Source organism: Geotrypetes seraphini, chromosome 16 (assembly GCF_902459505.1).
Source record: "Geotrypetes seraphini chromosome 16, aGeoSer1.1, whole genome shotgun sequence".
In the NCBI taxonomy this organism is placed as follows: domain Eukaryota; kingdom Metazoa; phylum Chordata; class Amphibia; order Gymnophiona; family Dermophiidae; genus Geotrypetes; species Geotrypetes seraphini.
This window is the reverse complement of record NC_047099.1, coordinates 48,205,642-48,222,283: the sequence shown is the minus strand read 5'-3', so window position 1 is coordinate 48,222,283 and position 16,642 is coordinate 48,205,642. Positions and strand designations below refer to the sequence as shown.

Sequence of the window (16,642 nt, the reverse complement as noted above, 5' to 3'; positions counted from 1 at the left end):
GCCAGGGGGCAAAACCAGGACCAGATCAATTCTGTCAGGCCACTCGGTTAGCAAATGACTGCCACCCATTTCCTTGCCAGAGCATGAAACGACTTTGCCATTCTCTCTGTAGAATTAATATTCCGCTCCATAGAGCCTGGTCCTCCCTCCTTGCAGAAGAGTTTTCTTTGGCATGCTGAGAAAATCTTTTTCTGATTTACTTCTACATCTCCTCTCTTAGGTTTTTTTTGGGGGGTTGGGGGTGGAGGTAGTATAAAGTCCCTGAACAAAGACCGTTTTGTACTGAGTATCTGTTATTGTAATTTTGTGCTGGCAGGCAGCAGGGAAGACTGAGGGGGAGGAAGGGAAAGGATCCTCCTTCCCGTGCTCTCCTGCCAGAACCATGTGTTAACTTTCCCTCCCAAGCCAAGTCAAGTCAGTGTCCTTGGGGAGAGTGAATAGGATTACTTCCCAGGTCAAACAAGTGGTCCTGCCTCATGGCATGCTGGGAACTGTAGTGCAATATTTTCCGACTGCACTTCATTTTCTCCATCAGTTACTCTTTATTACCAATGACTAGGAGGTTTTCTTCCTTATAGAATGCCCTTGGGATGGGTCCCAAAGTGATGGGTTGCGTCAAGAACTGGTTGAGTGGAAGGCGACAGAGGGTAGTGATCAATGGAGATTGCTCTGAGGAAAGGGATGTTACCAATAGTGTGTCTCAAGGTTCTGTTCTTGGGCCTGTTCTTTTTAACATTTTTATAAACGATATTGCTGAAGGGTTGTCGGGTAAGATTTGCCTCTCTGCGGATGATATCAAAATCTGCAATAGAGTAGACCGCCAGGATGGTGTGAATAACATGAAGAAAGACCTGGCGAAGCTTGAAGAATGATCTGAAATTTGGCAGCTAAAATTTAATGCTAAGAAATGCAAGGTCATACATTTGGGCTGCAAAAACCAGAGGGAACAGTACAGTTTAGGTGGTGAAGAACTTATGTGCACGACGGAAGAGGGGGGACTTGGGTGTGATTGTATGCAATAATGTTAAGGTGGCCAAACAGGTTGAAAAGGTGACGGCGAAAGCTAGAAGGATGCTGGGTTGCATAGGGAGAAATAGGGCCAGTAGAAAAGAGGTATTGAGGCCCCTGTATAAGACTTTGGTGAGACCTCATTTAGAATATTGTGTACAATTCTGGAGGCCGCACCTTCAAAAAGATATAAACAGGATGGAGTTGGTCCAGAGGAAGGATACTAAAATGGTGGGTGGTCTACATCATAAGGCGTATGGGCAGTGGCGTACCAAGAGGGGGTCGGGGGGAGCGGTCCGCCCCGGGTGCACGCTCCAAGGGGGTGCACAGCTGGCCGGATCCAGAACTAGAGAATGTGTCCATCGTGGCTACGGGGACAAGGCCATTCACCGCCCCGTGGAGCAGTGAATGGCTTTGTCCCCGCAGTTAAGGGAGGGAACGCACACGTTCACCTATCGCGCCCCCTCCCTCCTTACTACCGCCACCGAATTTAAACAGCCCCTACTTCCTCCCTGCCTCTTACCTTCGTGGACGCAATTTCTAAACTGCGTATGGCTGCCGTAAAGGTCATCTCTGACGCAACCGGAAGTTGCATCAGAGACGACCTTTATGGTAGCCATATGCAACTACAATGCTCCGGCTGCTGTAAGAAGGCAGTTTATTCATCGCCGGCCACAGGTCAGGGGCAGGGAGGTTTGTTGCACCGGGCCTGTTGTCTGGGGGGTGGGGTGAAAGCGCCACGAAGGTAAGGGGCAGGGAGGAGGAAATGTGGGGTGGAGAGGAAAAGACGCTGAAGGGAAATGGATAAAGCAGATTGGGGAGAAGGATGCTGAAAGCACATGGGCAAGACAAAGGGGGAAGAAGGACGTTGAAAGCACATGAGGATGACGGGGGGAGAAGGACGCTGAAAGGACATGGGGAAGACGGGGGGGGGGAGAAGGATGCTGAAAGGACATGGGAAAGACAAAGTGGGGAGAAGGACGTTGAAAGCACATGAGGATGACAGGGGGGGAGAAGGATGTTGAAAGGACATGGGGAAGACAGAGGTGGGGAGAAGGATGCTGAAAGGACATGGGGAAGACAGGGGAAGAAGGATGCTGAAAGGACATGGGGAAGACAAAGGGGGGAGAAGGACCATGTGGGTGTGGGAGAGGGAAGGGAAGAAGAGGAGAGGAGAGATGCCAGACCATTGGGGAGGGAATGGAGGAAGATGGATGCCAGACTAATGGGGGTGATGGGAGAGATGGAAGGGGGAGACATAAAGTTTCTGGAAGGGGAATAGAAAGAGAGAAGATGCCATATAGAAGGGGTAGACAGTTGATAAGGAAGAGAGTGACAAAAAGATGAGGAAAGCAGAAACCAGAGAAGACAAGGTAGAAAAAAATTTCTATTTATTTATTTATTTTTTGCTTTAGGTGAGTGCATCGCTGTTTCTGTGATGTCGCATTGTATGCAGAGTCCAGCTTCTTGGTGCTTCAGTTTAACCTTTGTCTGCGTATTTTTATTCTATCTCCCCATTTACAAAACCGTAGAGCGTTTTTTAGTGTTGGCATCTGAGCTGTTACCACCATGGCTAAAAACCACACTACAGTTTTGTAAAAGGGGGAGGGGTTAGTTTGTGATTACATACTAGGCGAAGGTATTTTCTGTGTTCTGTGTGTTCGAAAAGACATGATTTTCTGTTAGGATTGACTGTGTAGGATTGATCTGTACTAGACTGGCTTGTTTAGTTTTACAATGGGTGTATTGATGTTGTACTGCTCACTGCAGTATGTAAGATGCTGCCTTTTCCTAGGTATTCATGTGTGACGTGTGGATTGTTACTAAAAATCATGTTTTTCATACAGATGGGGGGGGGTGTCAAAAAATGATGGGCCCCGGGTGTCACATATGCTAGGTACACCACTGCGTATGGGGACAGACTTAAAGATCTCAATCTGTAGACTTTGGAGGAAAGGCAGGAGAGGGGAGATATGAGAGAGACGCTTAAATACCTATGTGGCATAAATGCACATGAGGCGAGTCTCTTTCATTTGAAAGGAAGCTCTGGAATGGGAGGGCATAGGATGAGGTTAAAGGCTCTGGAGTAATGTAAGGAAATACGTTTTTACAGAAAGGGTGGCAGATGCGTGGAACAGTCTCCCGGAAGAGGTGGAGGAGACTGAGACTGGGATAGGCACGTGGGATCTCTTAGAGAGAGGAAGAGATAACGGTTACTGCCGATGGGCAGACTGCCATGATTAACATCATCAAGTTTTCATGGCAGAGTACAGAAGTAGATTTCCAGGCCTTCTGCGCAGTATAAATTTGATGTTGTCGCTTCAAACGCGTTCCTCTGCCTGCAGTTCTGCCCATCTTCTCCTGCCCAGATGGGTGGTACAACGTTAGTCTGACATCTCTGCTGAGAGTGAAAACACAGACGACATAGCTTTCAGCTTCTCAGATGCACGCAAGCCTCAGTGGCACAACAAGCCCATGTACCATGACTGGAAATCAGGCTTACCAGTCTGTAATTTCCCAGATCTCCCCTGGAATCCTTTTAAAAATCTGTGTGTCATTGGCCACCCTCCAATCTTCAGGTACTATAGACCAGTGTTTCTCAAATCAGTCCTGGAGTTCCCCCTTGCCAGTCAGGTTTTTAGGATATCCACAATAAATATGCATGAAAGAAATTTGCATATAATGGAGGCAGTGTATGCAAATTTCTTTCATGCATATTCATTATGGGTATCCTGAAAACCTGACTTGCAAGGGGGTACTCCATGCCCAAGTTGAGAAACACTGCTATAGACGATTTTAGCAACAGGTTACGGATCAACAATTTCATATTTGAGTGCTTTCTAATCACAGAAAGATGGTATATCAAATCCCATCCTCATTCCTTTCGTAGTCTGTAACATGTTCACTTCTTGACTTCCTTGTCATGGGCTCCAGGTGCCCCCTAGAGACGCCTTGTGGATTTGCATGATCGGAATTCACCTCTTCTAGGGGTGCACCACATGGTTGCAGCTGTCTCTGCTGTGGATTAGATTAGGGCAGTGTTTCTGCAATTCTGATGACCCCACAAAGCCAGCCAGATTTTCAGAAGATCCACATTGTGCATGCATGAGATAAGTTGACATACAGGGGAGACTCAATCTCATGAATATTCATTATGGAACTCCTAAAAGCCCAACTTTGGGGGAGGGGGGGGGTAGTGGCATGTTGGTGAAGCACTGGAATATGCATTCTGCTGTCGTGTGAAGCATCTGGTTCCTCACTTCCGATAACAAGGATCCAAACGCTGAAGGTCTAACGTTCCATTGTGATTCTCTTTCATTCAATTTCCATCTGTTGAAATTACAGTTCAAACTCAGGCCCTGAATTCTTTGCCTTAGGAGGAAAATACCAATGTTTCTTTTTGGAAACTCTTGAAAACGTATCCTTTTACAGAAGGTTTGATTAATGATTGGGACTATTTATATTAGTTTATGGTGTTTGGAACTCCCAATGTCTAGAGTCTAGACCAGTGTTCTTCAACCTTTTTACACCTATGGACTGGCAGAAATAAAAGAATTATTTTGTGGACCGGCAGTTGAAGAACACTGGGCTAAGTCGTGGGCCAAACCCCACCCCATAATAGTACTAATTGTAACACTATTTTTTCCATTCATTTTTCACAGATACACAATATAATCTTATTAACAACAGATGTAAATTCTCAAAATTGACATAATTCAATCAATAAATTCAAAAATCAAATCATTCCCCCTACCTTTGTTGTCTTCCTCCCTCCTTCTGCCTTACCTTCTGGCCTGCTCCTGCCTGGCCATTTCAGGCCGGCTCCCTCTTCCTCACTGATGCAGTGCACAAAGATTCGGGCAGCGGCTCATTGCGCGTCCCGTGCCTCATCTGGAGGCTTCCGGTTCAGGCGCGTGTAGGAGCCACTGCCCGTGGCTTTGTGCACTGCATCAGTGAGGAAGAGGGAGCTGGCTCTAAGATAACGCCACATTGATCGCACCGTGGACCGGCAGTTGAAGAATACTGTATTGGGCCTGATGCACGTGCTGGTCCTGTGGACCGGCAGGAAATTTCTGTGGACCAGCACAGTTCCATGGATCAGTGGTTGAAGAACACTGTGCTAGACCATTTGGGATAAGGTGAGGTATAAATTTCAGAATTAGATTAGATTAAAAGTACAGCCTAAGGCAGGGCTGCCCAAGTCCGGTCCTCGAGATCTCCTGGCAGGCCAGGTTTTCAGGATATCCACAATGAATATGCATAAGAGAGATTTGCCTGCACTGCCTTCTTGGTCTGCAAATCTCTCTCATTTATGTTTCAGGTTTTTATTTCTATTTGATGAATTGCTTATTCCAGTTACTAAGCGATTTACAACTGCATAAAACAGGTATATAAGTAATCACAACAACTTAAAACTAACACTGTTAAGACATACACGAAACGAGAAGGATAGAAGGGTAGAGTTACATCATCACAGCTTAAGAAAAGAAACAAAACAAAGAATGAAACAATAGGATGGGGTAATAGAACTGAGCCCTAATGTCTGCATCTAATAGGAAAAAAGCTAGAGATTGAATTGAATTGACCAAAGTCTTTTTCTTCTCTGATATGTTGGGGAAGAGCGTTCATTGTGGGGATCCTGAAAACCTGGCCTGCCAGGAGATCTCGAGGACCGGACTTGGGCAACTGGCAATTAAACTCTGAAATTTGTTGCCAGAGAATGTGTTGAAATCAGCATAGCAGGGTTTTTAAAAAGTTTGGATAATTTTCTAAAAGAGAAGTCCATAAACCATTATTAAGATGGACAGGGAAATCTTGGCCACTGTTGGAAACAGGATTCTGGGCTTGATGGACCTTCGATCTGTCTTATGTTCTTATGTGAGCCAAGTCTAGGACAATGAAGCCATTGTGACATCACTGCTGAGGTTGGCTCTTAGGCATTGGTGGAATGAGGCATTATGACATCACAGTCTCAGCTCTGGAATGTTGCTACTCTTTGGGTTTTTGCCTTGTACTTGGGACCTGGGTTGGAAACAGGATCCTGGGTCTTGATGGACCTTCAGTCTGTCCCAGTCTGGCAACTCTTACGTTCTTAGCCACAAGAAGGCTGAGTTTTCAGGATATCTCCAATAACTATTTATCCAAGATAGATGCGCAAACGCAAATTGTAGACATTTATAGTGTGTACAATGTTGATATTATCAGATACATTAAGTATGATATTATAATTAATATTCTGAAAATCAACCATGAGCACCTGGAGATGACAATTAATTAGCTTGAGGATCTCTTCTTTCCCCAGATGGTAACATGGTTTTCCTCTGGTTCTGAGTCCTGTTCTGGGACCCAAGGGTTAGTCGGGTTTTACTGGATATGCCCGATGAATATGCATTAGCCAGATCTGCACTTTTGCTGCAGATATCCTGAAAACTACCTAATGGTAGCCTTCTCCAACCTGTCCTGAGGTGCCTCCAGCCCTGATTGTAACCCCAGTGCATGCTGGGGGCTGTAGTTCCTTGGTGTGTGACACGCGCAGGAGATGTTTTTAAAACCAGAGCTTACGTAGCTGGGATGCTCCTGTTTCCAACCATAAAGGGACACGATAGGCATTTCAAATGAAAACTGAGTAAAATACATTTCTTTTTCATCCTTTCACCCTAAAAACAGGCCCTGTTTGTCTTAATGTTTATAACTGTTGTATTTTTTCTCTTTTACAGTCCTGGTTTCTCTGAGATTATCAGAAATTTACACTTACAAAATATAAAACAGCAACAACAAAATGAAACAAACAAACAAAAAATCAATAAATAAGGGAAAGAAAAAAAAAGCTCACCGAACAAGAAGAAGAGAAATAACCTACAGCAAGTTGTATCGTCAGCTCTCAAAGCTTTTTGGACCATCCAGGAGCTGGCGGAGTGCGGGAAAGTGTCCTGTCTCCTCCCTCCGCAAGCCCCAGACGCACCCCGCCAAAAGAAGAGCTCATCCAAGAAATGGGAGATTGAACAAAAGTGCAGTGGTGTCGCATAGTTCTTGAAGAAAAGAGCCGTGTGACTCAGGGCTGGGGCAGACTCATTGCGCACACAGGGCCCCTACCAAGGAGCATTTCAGAGACTCAGTGCCCCATTTGTTTCATCCTATACTGCCTTCACACTGTGCCAAGTGGGAAAACGAAGGAAAGGATGGTCCTATCTGCACGGAGGGAATTGGCATATGCATGATGGAGGATTTCTGTCTCTCTCTACCACCAGAGTATGACTTGCTGGTGTAATTATAGCTGTGAAGAGGGTTGTTTTAGCGAGGAGACATGTTCCTCTCTCTCTATAACTTGGGGAACCCACAGACTTAGCGGGGGGGGGGGGGGAGGGAGGCCATATTCTAAAGGGGGTTTTCTCATTGGGTGTCTAGGAGGGAAATGCTTAGTATGTCTGAGCCTTGGACTGTTACGAGCCCAGATTTGTTATAGATGGATTCTGATTCCTTGACTTCCTTGTGCAACTCTCCCCGTGCTCTGGAGAAAGAAGGATCTGTAGCAATAGGTTCAACTTGGAGATGGGGGTGGAGACATGGCCTCTCCCCTTTGTGGCTGCCGGTTGGGGTTACCTCCTAGCTCCATGTCAGTTGGAAGAGGCTGGGCCATGCTTGGACAGGAACTCCTGATTCTCTAGGCCCCTACGGCAGAGTTTGGTACGAGATATAAGTTCTAGAAACACATGACTTGGCCACTTTCTGTCGGCATGGAGCTATGTGGTAAAGTAACCCCTACCACCAGCAATGGGCAGTCATGATTTATGTCATGGCAATGGCCATTTTGTTTGGAATCTTCAGCTATACAGTGAGGTTAAGGCTGCTAGGCTCACTCAAACGTCCTGGTGTACTGATGACATCACTTCCTGTTTCCAGGTGCCACAAAACTACTGTGGTCTTGTATGAGCTCATGGACTATTTCTGACCTGTCTATAATTCATTACAGGCATAGAGACCCCGAGGAGAGAAAGAGGGGACCTGAATATCCAGTTTATGCCCCCTGAGGAGTATCCAGTTGATTGGCTAGGGATAATTGTAAAGCTCCAGCAACAGGTGTGACTTTTTATGGGTAACTAACTAGTGCTGTAATTTCCTGAGTGTTTCCTGTGTTGCTGTCTGGACAACTTGACCTGCAGGGACAGAGAGATGACAGGATCCTGTTAGAGGGAAAAAAAAAGGAAGTACAAAGGCTATTCTTTTTACTAAACATTTGTGCTTCCCATACAAACCATCAGCTGCTTTACAGTTGAGTAGATCCCATTGAAGACAGCAGAAACATTCCCCACAGCCTGACCCCTGGCTCCTCTCCTGAGCCAGCTACACCTTCAGTGCCTCCTCACTTGGGACAATCATCTTCTTCCACAAGTCCACTGATTCCTTTCCCCAAGTCTACTTCTTCATCTCCTCACAACTCCTGTAACCCCCAGAGGTGACTGTCTCTCTGTAGACTGATACACCCATCCCTATCTCACCTGTACAGGTGACTGTCTCTCTGTAGACTGATAAACCAACACTGTAGAGATGAAAGTCTCTCTGTACACTGATCTACCCATCCCTGTGTCACCTGCAAAGTTGAGTGTCTCTCTGTAGACCGATACACCCATCCCTATCTCGCCTGCACAGGTGACTGTCTCTCTGTAGACTGATAAACCAACACTGTAGAGATTAAAGTCTCTCTGTAGACTGATCTACCCATCCCTGTGTCACCTGCAAAGTTGAGTGTCTCTCTGTAAGACTGATACACCCATCCCTATCTCGCCTGCACAGGTGACTGTCTCTCTGTAGACTGATAAACCAACACTGTAGAGATTAAAGTCTCTCTGTAGACTGATCTACCCATCCCTGTGTCACCTGCAAAGTTGAGTGTCTCTCTGTAAGACTGATACACCCATCCCTATCTCACCTGCATAGGTGACTGTCTCTCTGTAGACTGATAAACCAACACTGTAGAGATTAAAGTCTCTCTGTAGACTGATCTACCCATCCCTGTGTCACCTGCAAAGATGAGTGTCTCTCTGTAAGACTGATACACCCATCCCTATCTCGCCTGCACAGGTGACTGTCTCTCTGTAGACTGATAAACCAACACTGTAGAGATTAAAGTCTCTCTGTAGACTGATCTACCCATCCCTGTGTCACCTGCAAAGTTGAGTGTCTCTCTGTAAGACTGATACACCCATCCCTATCTCACCTGCATAGGTGACTGTCTCTCTGTAGACTGATAAACCAACACTGTAGAGATTAAAGTCTCTCTGTAGACCTACCCATCCCTGTGTCACCTGCAAAGTTGAGTGTCTCTCTGTAGACCGATACACCCATCCCTATCTCACCTGCACGGGTGATTGTCTCACTGTAGACTGATAAACCAACTCTGTAGAGATGAAAGTCTCTCTGTAGACTGATCTACCCATCCCTGTGTCACCTGCAAAGTTGAGTGTCTCTCTGTAAGACTGATACACCCATCCCTATCTCGCCTGCACAGGTGACTGTCTCTCTGTAGACTGATAAACCAACACTGTAGAGATTAAAGTCTCTCTGTAGACTGATCTACCCATCCCTGTGTCACCTGCAAAGTTGAGTGTCTCTCTGTAGACCGATACACCCATCCCTATCTCACCTGCACGGGTGATTGTCTCACTGTAGACTGATAAACCAACTCTGTAGAGATGAAAGTCTCTCTGTAGACTGATCTACCCATCCCTGTGTCACCTGCAAAGTTGAGTGTCTCTCTGTAGACTGATACACCCTTCCCTATCTCACCCACATAGATGAGGCTTTCTGAAAACTCACTCAGTCATCCCTGTGTCACCTACTGTGGAGTGCTGAAGAATGAAATGCTCTTTCGTAATCTGACAAAACTCCTTCCTTTGACTTGGTTGTGTTGAGATTGTAGGGTTGGCTTCAGTTTCAGTTTATCTGTAAAATGTGTGTGTGTGTGTTTGTATTTAGATTGTGTTAGTTTTTAGGATGGGTGGGGGAAAGTCTTCTCAGAAATATCTTCCCCCTCCTTTCATGACAGATCAACCTGTATCCTCTGACCTAGTTTGAAATATTCTGTGTCGTTGAAGGCGCTTAATAGATGCCAAAAGGAAAAGCAGACTCAAGCAAGAGAAGACATAGGTGTCACCAAGCAGGATCTCTGTGCGACACGGCACATGGACGCATGCACCCAGTCACTCATCCATATTTAAAATAGTAACTGGAAGGTCTGGATGGTAGCAATCCCACAGACCTACACTTGTCTCTTCGGAGACTATCTCTGTTTTCTCTCCAGAGCAGTGTTAGTTAACCACGTACAAAATTTAAAGAACAACATTTTTTAAATAATGTTAATGATATTCTGAAAATTGTAGCACTGTCAATAGTTTCGGCAGACACTCTCATAGTAAGAGATGTGACATGTTGCACTGCCCCAAGGACTGGCCAGAGACAGGCAATTTGCTAGAGACATCCCATGTCACACATTTGTTGACTGAGTCTCTACCCGTGTCAAGTAGGACTACGACTCCCAGAATGCAATGGGAAGGACTTCCCAGACAAAACTGTGCCTCTCTGTAGAGCCTTCTATCCTCTTTTTCTGAGGTGAACAGCTCTGTTCCTGGAGCATCACAGATGGATGGGGAGTGTTACCTCTGATTTTGGGTGGACAGCAAGCAGATAGCCATCTGCCAGAAAACAGTGCAGTCAAGAAGAGAGTTTTTGCATTTTTTTCTTGGGGTGGGGAGTGTTTATTAACATTCATCCCTCCCTCCACTTCTCAGTTGTCAGGACTGCTGGCCTAATTTCATGCTGAGTCCCGTTGGTTCTGGTCAGGTGCTCTACTACTTCTGGCATGCCTTTGAGAGGTAGATTTTGGTCCTTTAGGAAGCAACTCATTACAAGTGTGGCATGTACCCCTTACTATGCAGCATCTATGGGGTATGGCCTGTGCCAGCCTCCCAAGCCTTCAGTGGCTTCCAGGTTCCAGTGCATTAATTGCGAGATGTCCTGCCTCACTCTGCACCCAAATAAAACTGTCCCAGGTCATTAGACTGAGTTTCCCAGTTTCCCAGCTCCATTCCAGCTGTGGGGAAGATAAGGGATTAAGTCTGGATCTCCTCTCTGTCTCACATGCTGCCTATTTTGATTATAGCTATCTCCAGAGTGACTCGGAAACAAAAGGATATTTTAAGAATCCCAGTAACACCACTTGCTCCCTCCACCACCACCATCTGAACAGCTGAAGGCGCACGTGCCCTGCAGTTTGGACCAATGTCCGTAGAAGCTGCTTCAGGGTAAAGTCACCAGATCCATGTTGGCTGGCTTGCAGAGCCGGTGTTAGACATGCTGGGGCCCAAGACACAAATTTGCAAGGGTTCTTCAAAGGCTGCCAGCAGGCAGGGGTCCCTTCTGGCATGGTGGCCAAGGACAAGTGCCCCTTTTGCACCCTCCCTAGTGAAGGTCATTTTGGGTTGGCCCAGATTTACCCCCGTTGCATGCTGGGACAAGCCAGAACCACAGAGTCTTGGGGGTAGAGCCAGGCCTAGCACAGACCATTTGGGATGACTTTTTGGCGATATACTCGTCCACTTCAGTGCCTCTGGTACCACCTGGTAACAGGCCTCTCGGTGGTTTCAGGAAGCACCACTAACCTTGCAGGTCTCTACAGGCAGTGGCCCTTTCAGGCTCTCACTGGTTCTGCCGAAGACAGTATACAATTAATTCAGTAAAGTACGGAGAGATCTGAGGCATGGATCTTTTAGACTGGAATGAAAGTTAATGGTTAATGAAGGCGTTTGTGTCAAAGCAGGAGCTTTCAACACACCGAGCCAGTCTGCTTTTCAAGCTATCCGCACTGAATATGCAGAAGCTACATTGCACGTACTCTCTCTATTGCATATTCATTGTGGGTGCGTCCCGAGTCCTGCATTGAGAACTCCTGTTAGAGAATGACACGGTGACAAAATTCATCACCGTTCCCGTTCCCGCGGATAACCGCGGTAAACAATCTTCATGTCATTCTTTAAGGAGAGAGAGAAGAATCAGAGTATGAATGGCCACAACCACTGACCTGCAAGCTTTGCTTTGAAGAATGCTGGTGTAGAAGGACTGGGGTTGAAATAGACACTAGAAAATGACTTGGGATTATTTCCCGCAGTTATCCGCGGGGACGGGAACGGTGATGAATTTTGTCACCGTGTCATTCTCTACCCTGTGTTAAAGTTACAATCGATGTGGGTGCGTACTTGTGAGAGTGAGGAGTTACATTTGCTTGGGAAGAGGTGAAATACAGTCTTGTTATTTTCTGACACCACAACTTGGTCCCCTGTCACTAGATAAGGTGGGATCAGGCTGAGAAGGTACTGGTTTACCATTCCTCTTATTCCCCTCCTCTGCCACACGTGGTGCATCTCTGAATTTATAGACCAGTCTCCCTATGGAAAACAGGAAACTACAAATCCCAGCATGCAATAGAGAGGGCGAGAACCAGACCAGACTAGACCTGTGCCCAATGGTCCAGAGTCAATTTATCCCAGCCACAGAGAATTACAAAGAATTTCAACAGGAATCCTCTTGTCAGGCCGGGTCTTCAGGATTTCCCTAATGATGATGCACGAGGTCTATTTGTAGACAATGGAAGCAGTGCATGCAAAGTCATTGGGGAAATCCTGAAAAGCCGACTGGATTGCGGCCCTCGAGGACCGATATTGGAGACCTCTATTTTCGTGCCAAACGCGTCAGCTAGAGCTGAAAAACCGAACAAACCGTCACACACTCAAGAAATGGAAAATACTCCCTGTCCCCTTTCAGCCACCACACAGAGAGGAATATTGAGGATTTAATTGTGATTTGTAATGGGGGTTTAAAAAAAATATATATATAATTTTTATTCTGTCTGTGTGCATGTAGTGGGTTTTATTTGAGAGGACGTTTAACAAAAATGAAGAAAAAAAAGACATTTCAAAACTCTGCATCCCTTCCCCCTCTCGATTATCATGTGCAATGTTGGAGGTTATATTTTTTTTTTTGGGGGGAGAAGGGGGTGGAGGCTAATTTTCAAACAATCATATATGTTGGAGATTATTAGGCTAAGATGGGAAAAAGGATGGTAAAAATAACCCAAATAATGTTATATTTTTGTTGAAAGAATTTAACAAGGTCCCTGGGGGGTCTGGGGACGCTAAACTCGATGGACCCCACCCAATCTCTCATCACAAGGGATATAAAAAGTTCTGAAACATGTACCAGGGAGATTCTTTTCCTTCGGTTTGTGTTTTTGTGTGTGTGTGTGCGTGTGTGTACGTGTATATATACATACATATATAATATGTTTCTTTTTTTTTTTAATATGTTCATTAGCTTTGTGAAAATTTTATACCTATTTTCCTCCTCCCCCTTCCACTATGGGCTGCTGAAGGATTTAAAAAGCTACAAAAAAAACCACAAAAAAAGTGAACATAATTTCACAGAAATGGATGGAGAGAACATTTTAAAAAGTGAGAAAATGATAGCAAAGTAATACATTGAAAAAATATCTTCTATGTCTATATATAAACCGGTGCTTCATATTTACTTAAAGGTCATCTGATTTTCATTCTGTTGGTTTTGGATGGCTGTAAAGCTTGGGACCTCTGGCTTGCTAGGGTCAGCTCTGGAGAGACCCAGTCGGGCACCATCAGAACTACAACTCCCAGTATGCAACGGGATGGGGGACAAAACCAGGCCTAGGGTGGTCTCTTCGGGCTGACCCAGGTGAGATACTGCTCCCAGATAAGGCACATCTTACAGATTTGCTGTTTCTCTCCCTCTTTGTACTGGGGGAGGGGGAATCGGGGGGGGGGGGAGTGAGAGGTGCTTGGCAGGATTCATCTCACAGAGTCATTGCGTCTGCTGCAGCCTGTGATGACTCTTTGTAGAGATGTGTCTGGCATAGATGTTGGGGTGAGGAAGGGGAGGTGAGAATAGAGTCATTGCGTCTGCTGCAGCCTGTGATGACTCTTTGTAGAGATGTGTCTGGCATAGATGTTGGGGTGAGGAAGGGGAGGTGAGAATAGAGCTGTCTTCTTTTCTAGCCCCCCTCCCCCACTCCATTTTTGCTTGTAGGCCCTGCATCTTAGAAGATGTGGGGTGCAGGAAGAACAGGTTACAGCCTTTCTATCCCCTTCCCCTTGCAATAATCTCTGGCTTCTACCAGCCGTATTTCAAAGTAACAGCAGTTGGTCTGGATTTTGTTTTAAATACCCAGCTCAATGGATTAGACTATTCTATGCATCAAGGGACTGGATGAGAAAACCAGGAGGGTGCTGATCTGGTCCTGGGGGTGCCCTAACACATGCAGGGAGAACACTGGGTTGATAAGTCCTTGAACGCAGTGCGAGACATCTACGGGTAGGTCTCAGTCTGGGGCTGGAGGATCTTAAATCTGCCTCCCTTTTTCCTTCTCTAATGGTTTCATGCCCCCTGGGCCTTTCTGATTCTTACCTGCTCAGATTTCGTCCCCCCAGCAGTGGAGAGATGTCACAATAGGTCTTCAGAACACATCTTGGTACCTGGTGCTGTCACAGCAGTTTTCCTGATGACATCATAATAAGATGATGTCACAACAGGAAACTCTTCCTTAGAATCGCTAGGAGCCCCCCCCCCCCCCCCGAGAAGTTTTCTCTCGTTATACACATATCACACTATACAATTCCAGAATCCCAGAATATCTGGTACACTTTTTGTCCATCTGAAGTTCTCTCTGCTACTTTTCCCCTTCAATAGTTTTTATGTGTAGGTGAAACAAGAATCATTTTTTTTTTTTAAACTGGGGGGGAAGGAGAACAGCAAAAGTGGAGCAGGGTCAGCAAATATATTGACCTTCTCTTCTGTGGGTACCAAATTTAGTGAGATCTTGGGGTGCACTTTGGAGGGATTATGAGGTGGCGGGAGTAATGGACCCCATCCCTTCTCCTGTATCCTGGCGAGCTGAAGCTTTTTGTCATGCTGGAGGGAGAAGTGGATGGATCCTGTTTTCTTATCAGTAAACTGAACAGGCCAAGGCACTTCTGTGCTTACAGGAGCTCCAGTTCTAAATATTCTTAAACATGGAAAACTTGGGAGGAAGTGGTCATCTTACCTATGACCACTGCCCACAACAGAGGGTTTCAACCCAATGCCCAATGAGTCCCTGTAGATAATATGTAAACCACGTTGATTGTAACCATAGAAAGGCATATCAAATCCCAGCCCCCTTTCTCTTAACCCCTAGACAAGATTGTATTTCCATGAAATTAGGCATGCACCACCACCTCTCTCGTACATATTCATGGAGGATCTCATGAAACTCCTGGATTTGGGGGTACGGGGGCTGTGATCTGCCTCCTGTACAAAAAAAGGAAGTGCATTTTTTTAGAAATGTTGGTCTGTTGAAGTGACACCATCCAGACAAAAGCATACGTCTTCCAGAGTCACGTTTCGAGCCGGATAGGAGACATGACACAGGGAGCTAGATTCCATTCGATGTTTGACTGCTATCGCTTATGCCATAGCAAAACCCAGGGAATTTACAGGATTCTATGTGTTTTGCGTGTAACGCCATGAGTACACTCTACCGCACTTAGATGTGATTCTACAAGGTAGCGTATGAGTGCCTTAATCTTAACTGCCATTCACCCCCCCCCCCCCATTGAATTGGTGTCTTAACGTGTGGCACACTGTAAAGGATTAGGGGAACAGAGCTGCAGTGGGTTAGACCTCGGGCATTGTTGATTGTGCCTCCTCTCTCTAGCAGCTCAGTCCTATTCAGAGGTGCCAGCTCTATAGCTGCACTGGGGACTTCGGTCCCCTAAGTTCTTTCACTCTGTCTAGGAATGGACCCATGGTCCTGCTCTGTTAACTGTGAAGGCTACTGGAGCTCCCTGAGCTCGAGTTACCAGAGGGCTCCAGATAAAGGAGGACAGATTGAGACATCCATTTCTTTCAAGGTCTCAATCCGTCCTCCTCTCACTGGAGCCCTATGGTAACCCTCTAGTTCACTGGCACAAGCAATAAGCACTTCAATGTGCTCCTCTGACATCACTTCCTGTGCGCAGCACCGAGAGACAACATGGCCGCAAGGAGCACGTTGGAGTTGTTGCTCATGGCGCTGGACTAGACTTAGGGATGCCGCTGCTCCCACCAACATCGCCCTTCCTTCCTGTGCCTCAAGACCGAAGCAGAAACCAGATCAGCACCCTGGGAGTTCCCTGTGCACTTACAAATGTTACATCTTTGGACTGGGGCGAAGGGGCAAATGCTACCCCTGATGCTGCAAGTGTTTTTCTCTCCAAACCCCCTTGCACCCCCTCTCCTATCTCTTGGTCGATACCGTAATGTGCATGTGTTAATGACATTTTTTTCCATGATTAAAGTCCAGTGAGCAGCACCTTTATAAAGTGAATAAATGTTTTCCTGACTGTACTTGGCTGCCTGTTTTATTCAGCAACTTCTTACTCTGCACACACACATGCTGTTGTCCCACTAATACATATATAAATCACATGTAAACAGCACTGACAGCTGAAAAGCAGATCTCCAGAGCCTTATGAAACCATCCCACTGATGCACACAGTTTGTATACACTAAATGAAGGCAAACTCTTAATAATTGG

General features: G+C 45.9%; 1 protein-coding gene and 1 long non-coding RNA gene across 7 annotated transcripts in view; both read left to right on the top strand.

Moving 5' to 3' along the window:
- NFIX (nuclear factor I X) overlaps positions 1 to 9,811 on the top strand; it is a 132,204-nt gene extending 122,393 nt beyond the window's left edge. For all 6 annotated transcript variants that reach the window (XM_033923677.1, XM_033923681.1, XM_033923675.1 and 3 more), the window contains one exon: positions 6,726 to 9,811. In XM_033923677.1, coding sequence (XP_033779568.1) covers positions 6,726 to 6,740 — 15 coding nt within the window. In that variant the 3' untranslated portion in view covers positions 6,741 to 9,811. The remainder of the gene's footprint in view (positions 1 to 6,725) is intronic.
- A 2,290-nt stretch (positions 9,812 to 12,101) lies between these two features.
- LOC117349932 lies at positions 12,102 to 16,452 on the top strand. The gene is made up of 2 exons (XR_004537210.1): positions 12,102 to 13,967; positions 14,057 to 16,452. It is a non-coding gene; the product is annotated as an uncharacterized LOC117349932 (long non-coding RNA).
- The last annotated feature ends 190 nt before the right edge of the window (positions 16,453 to 16,642 follow it).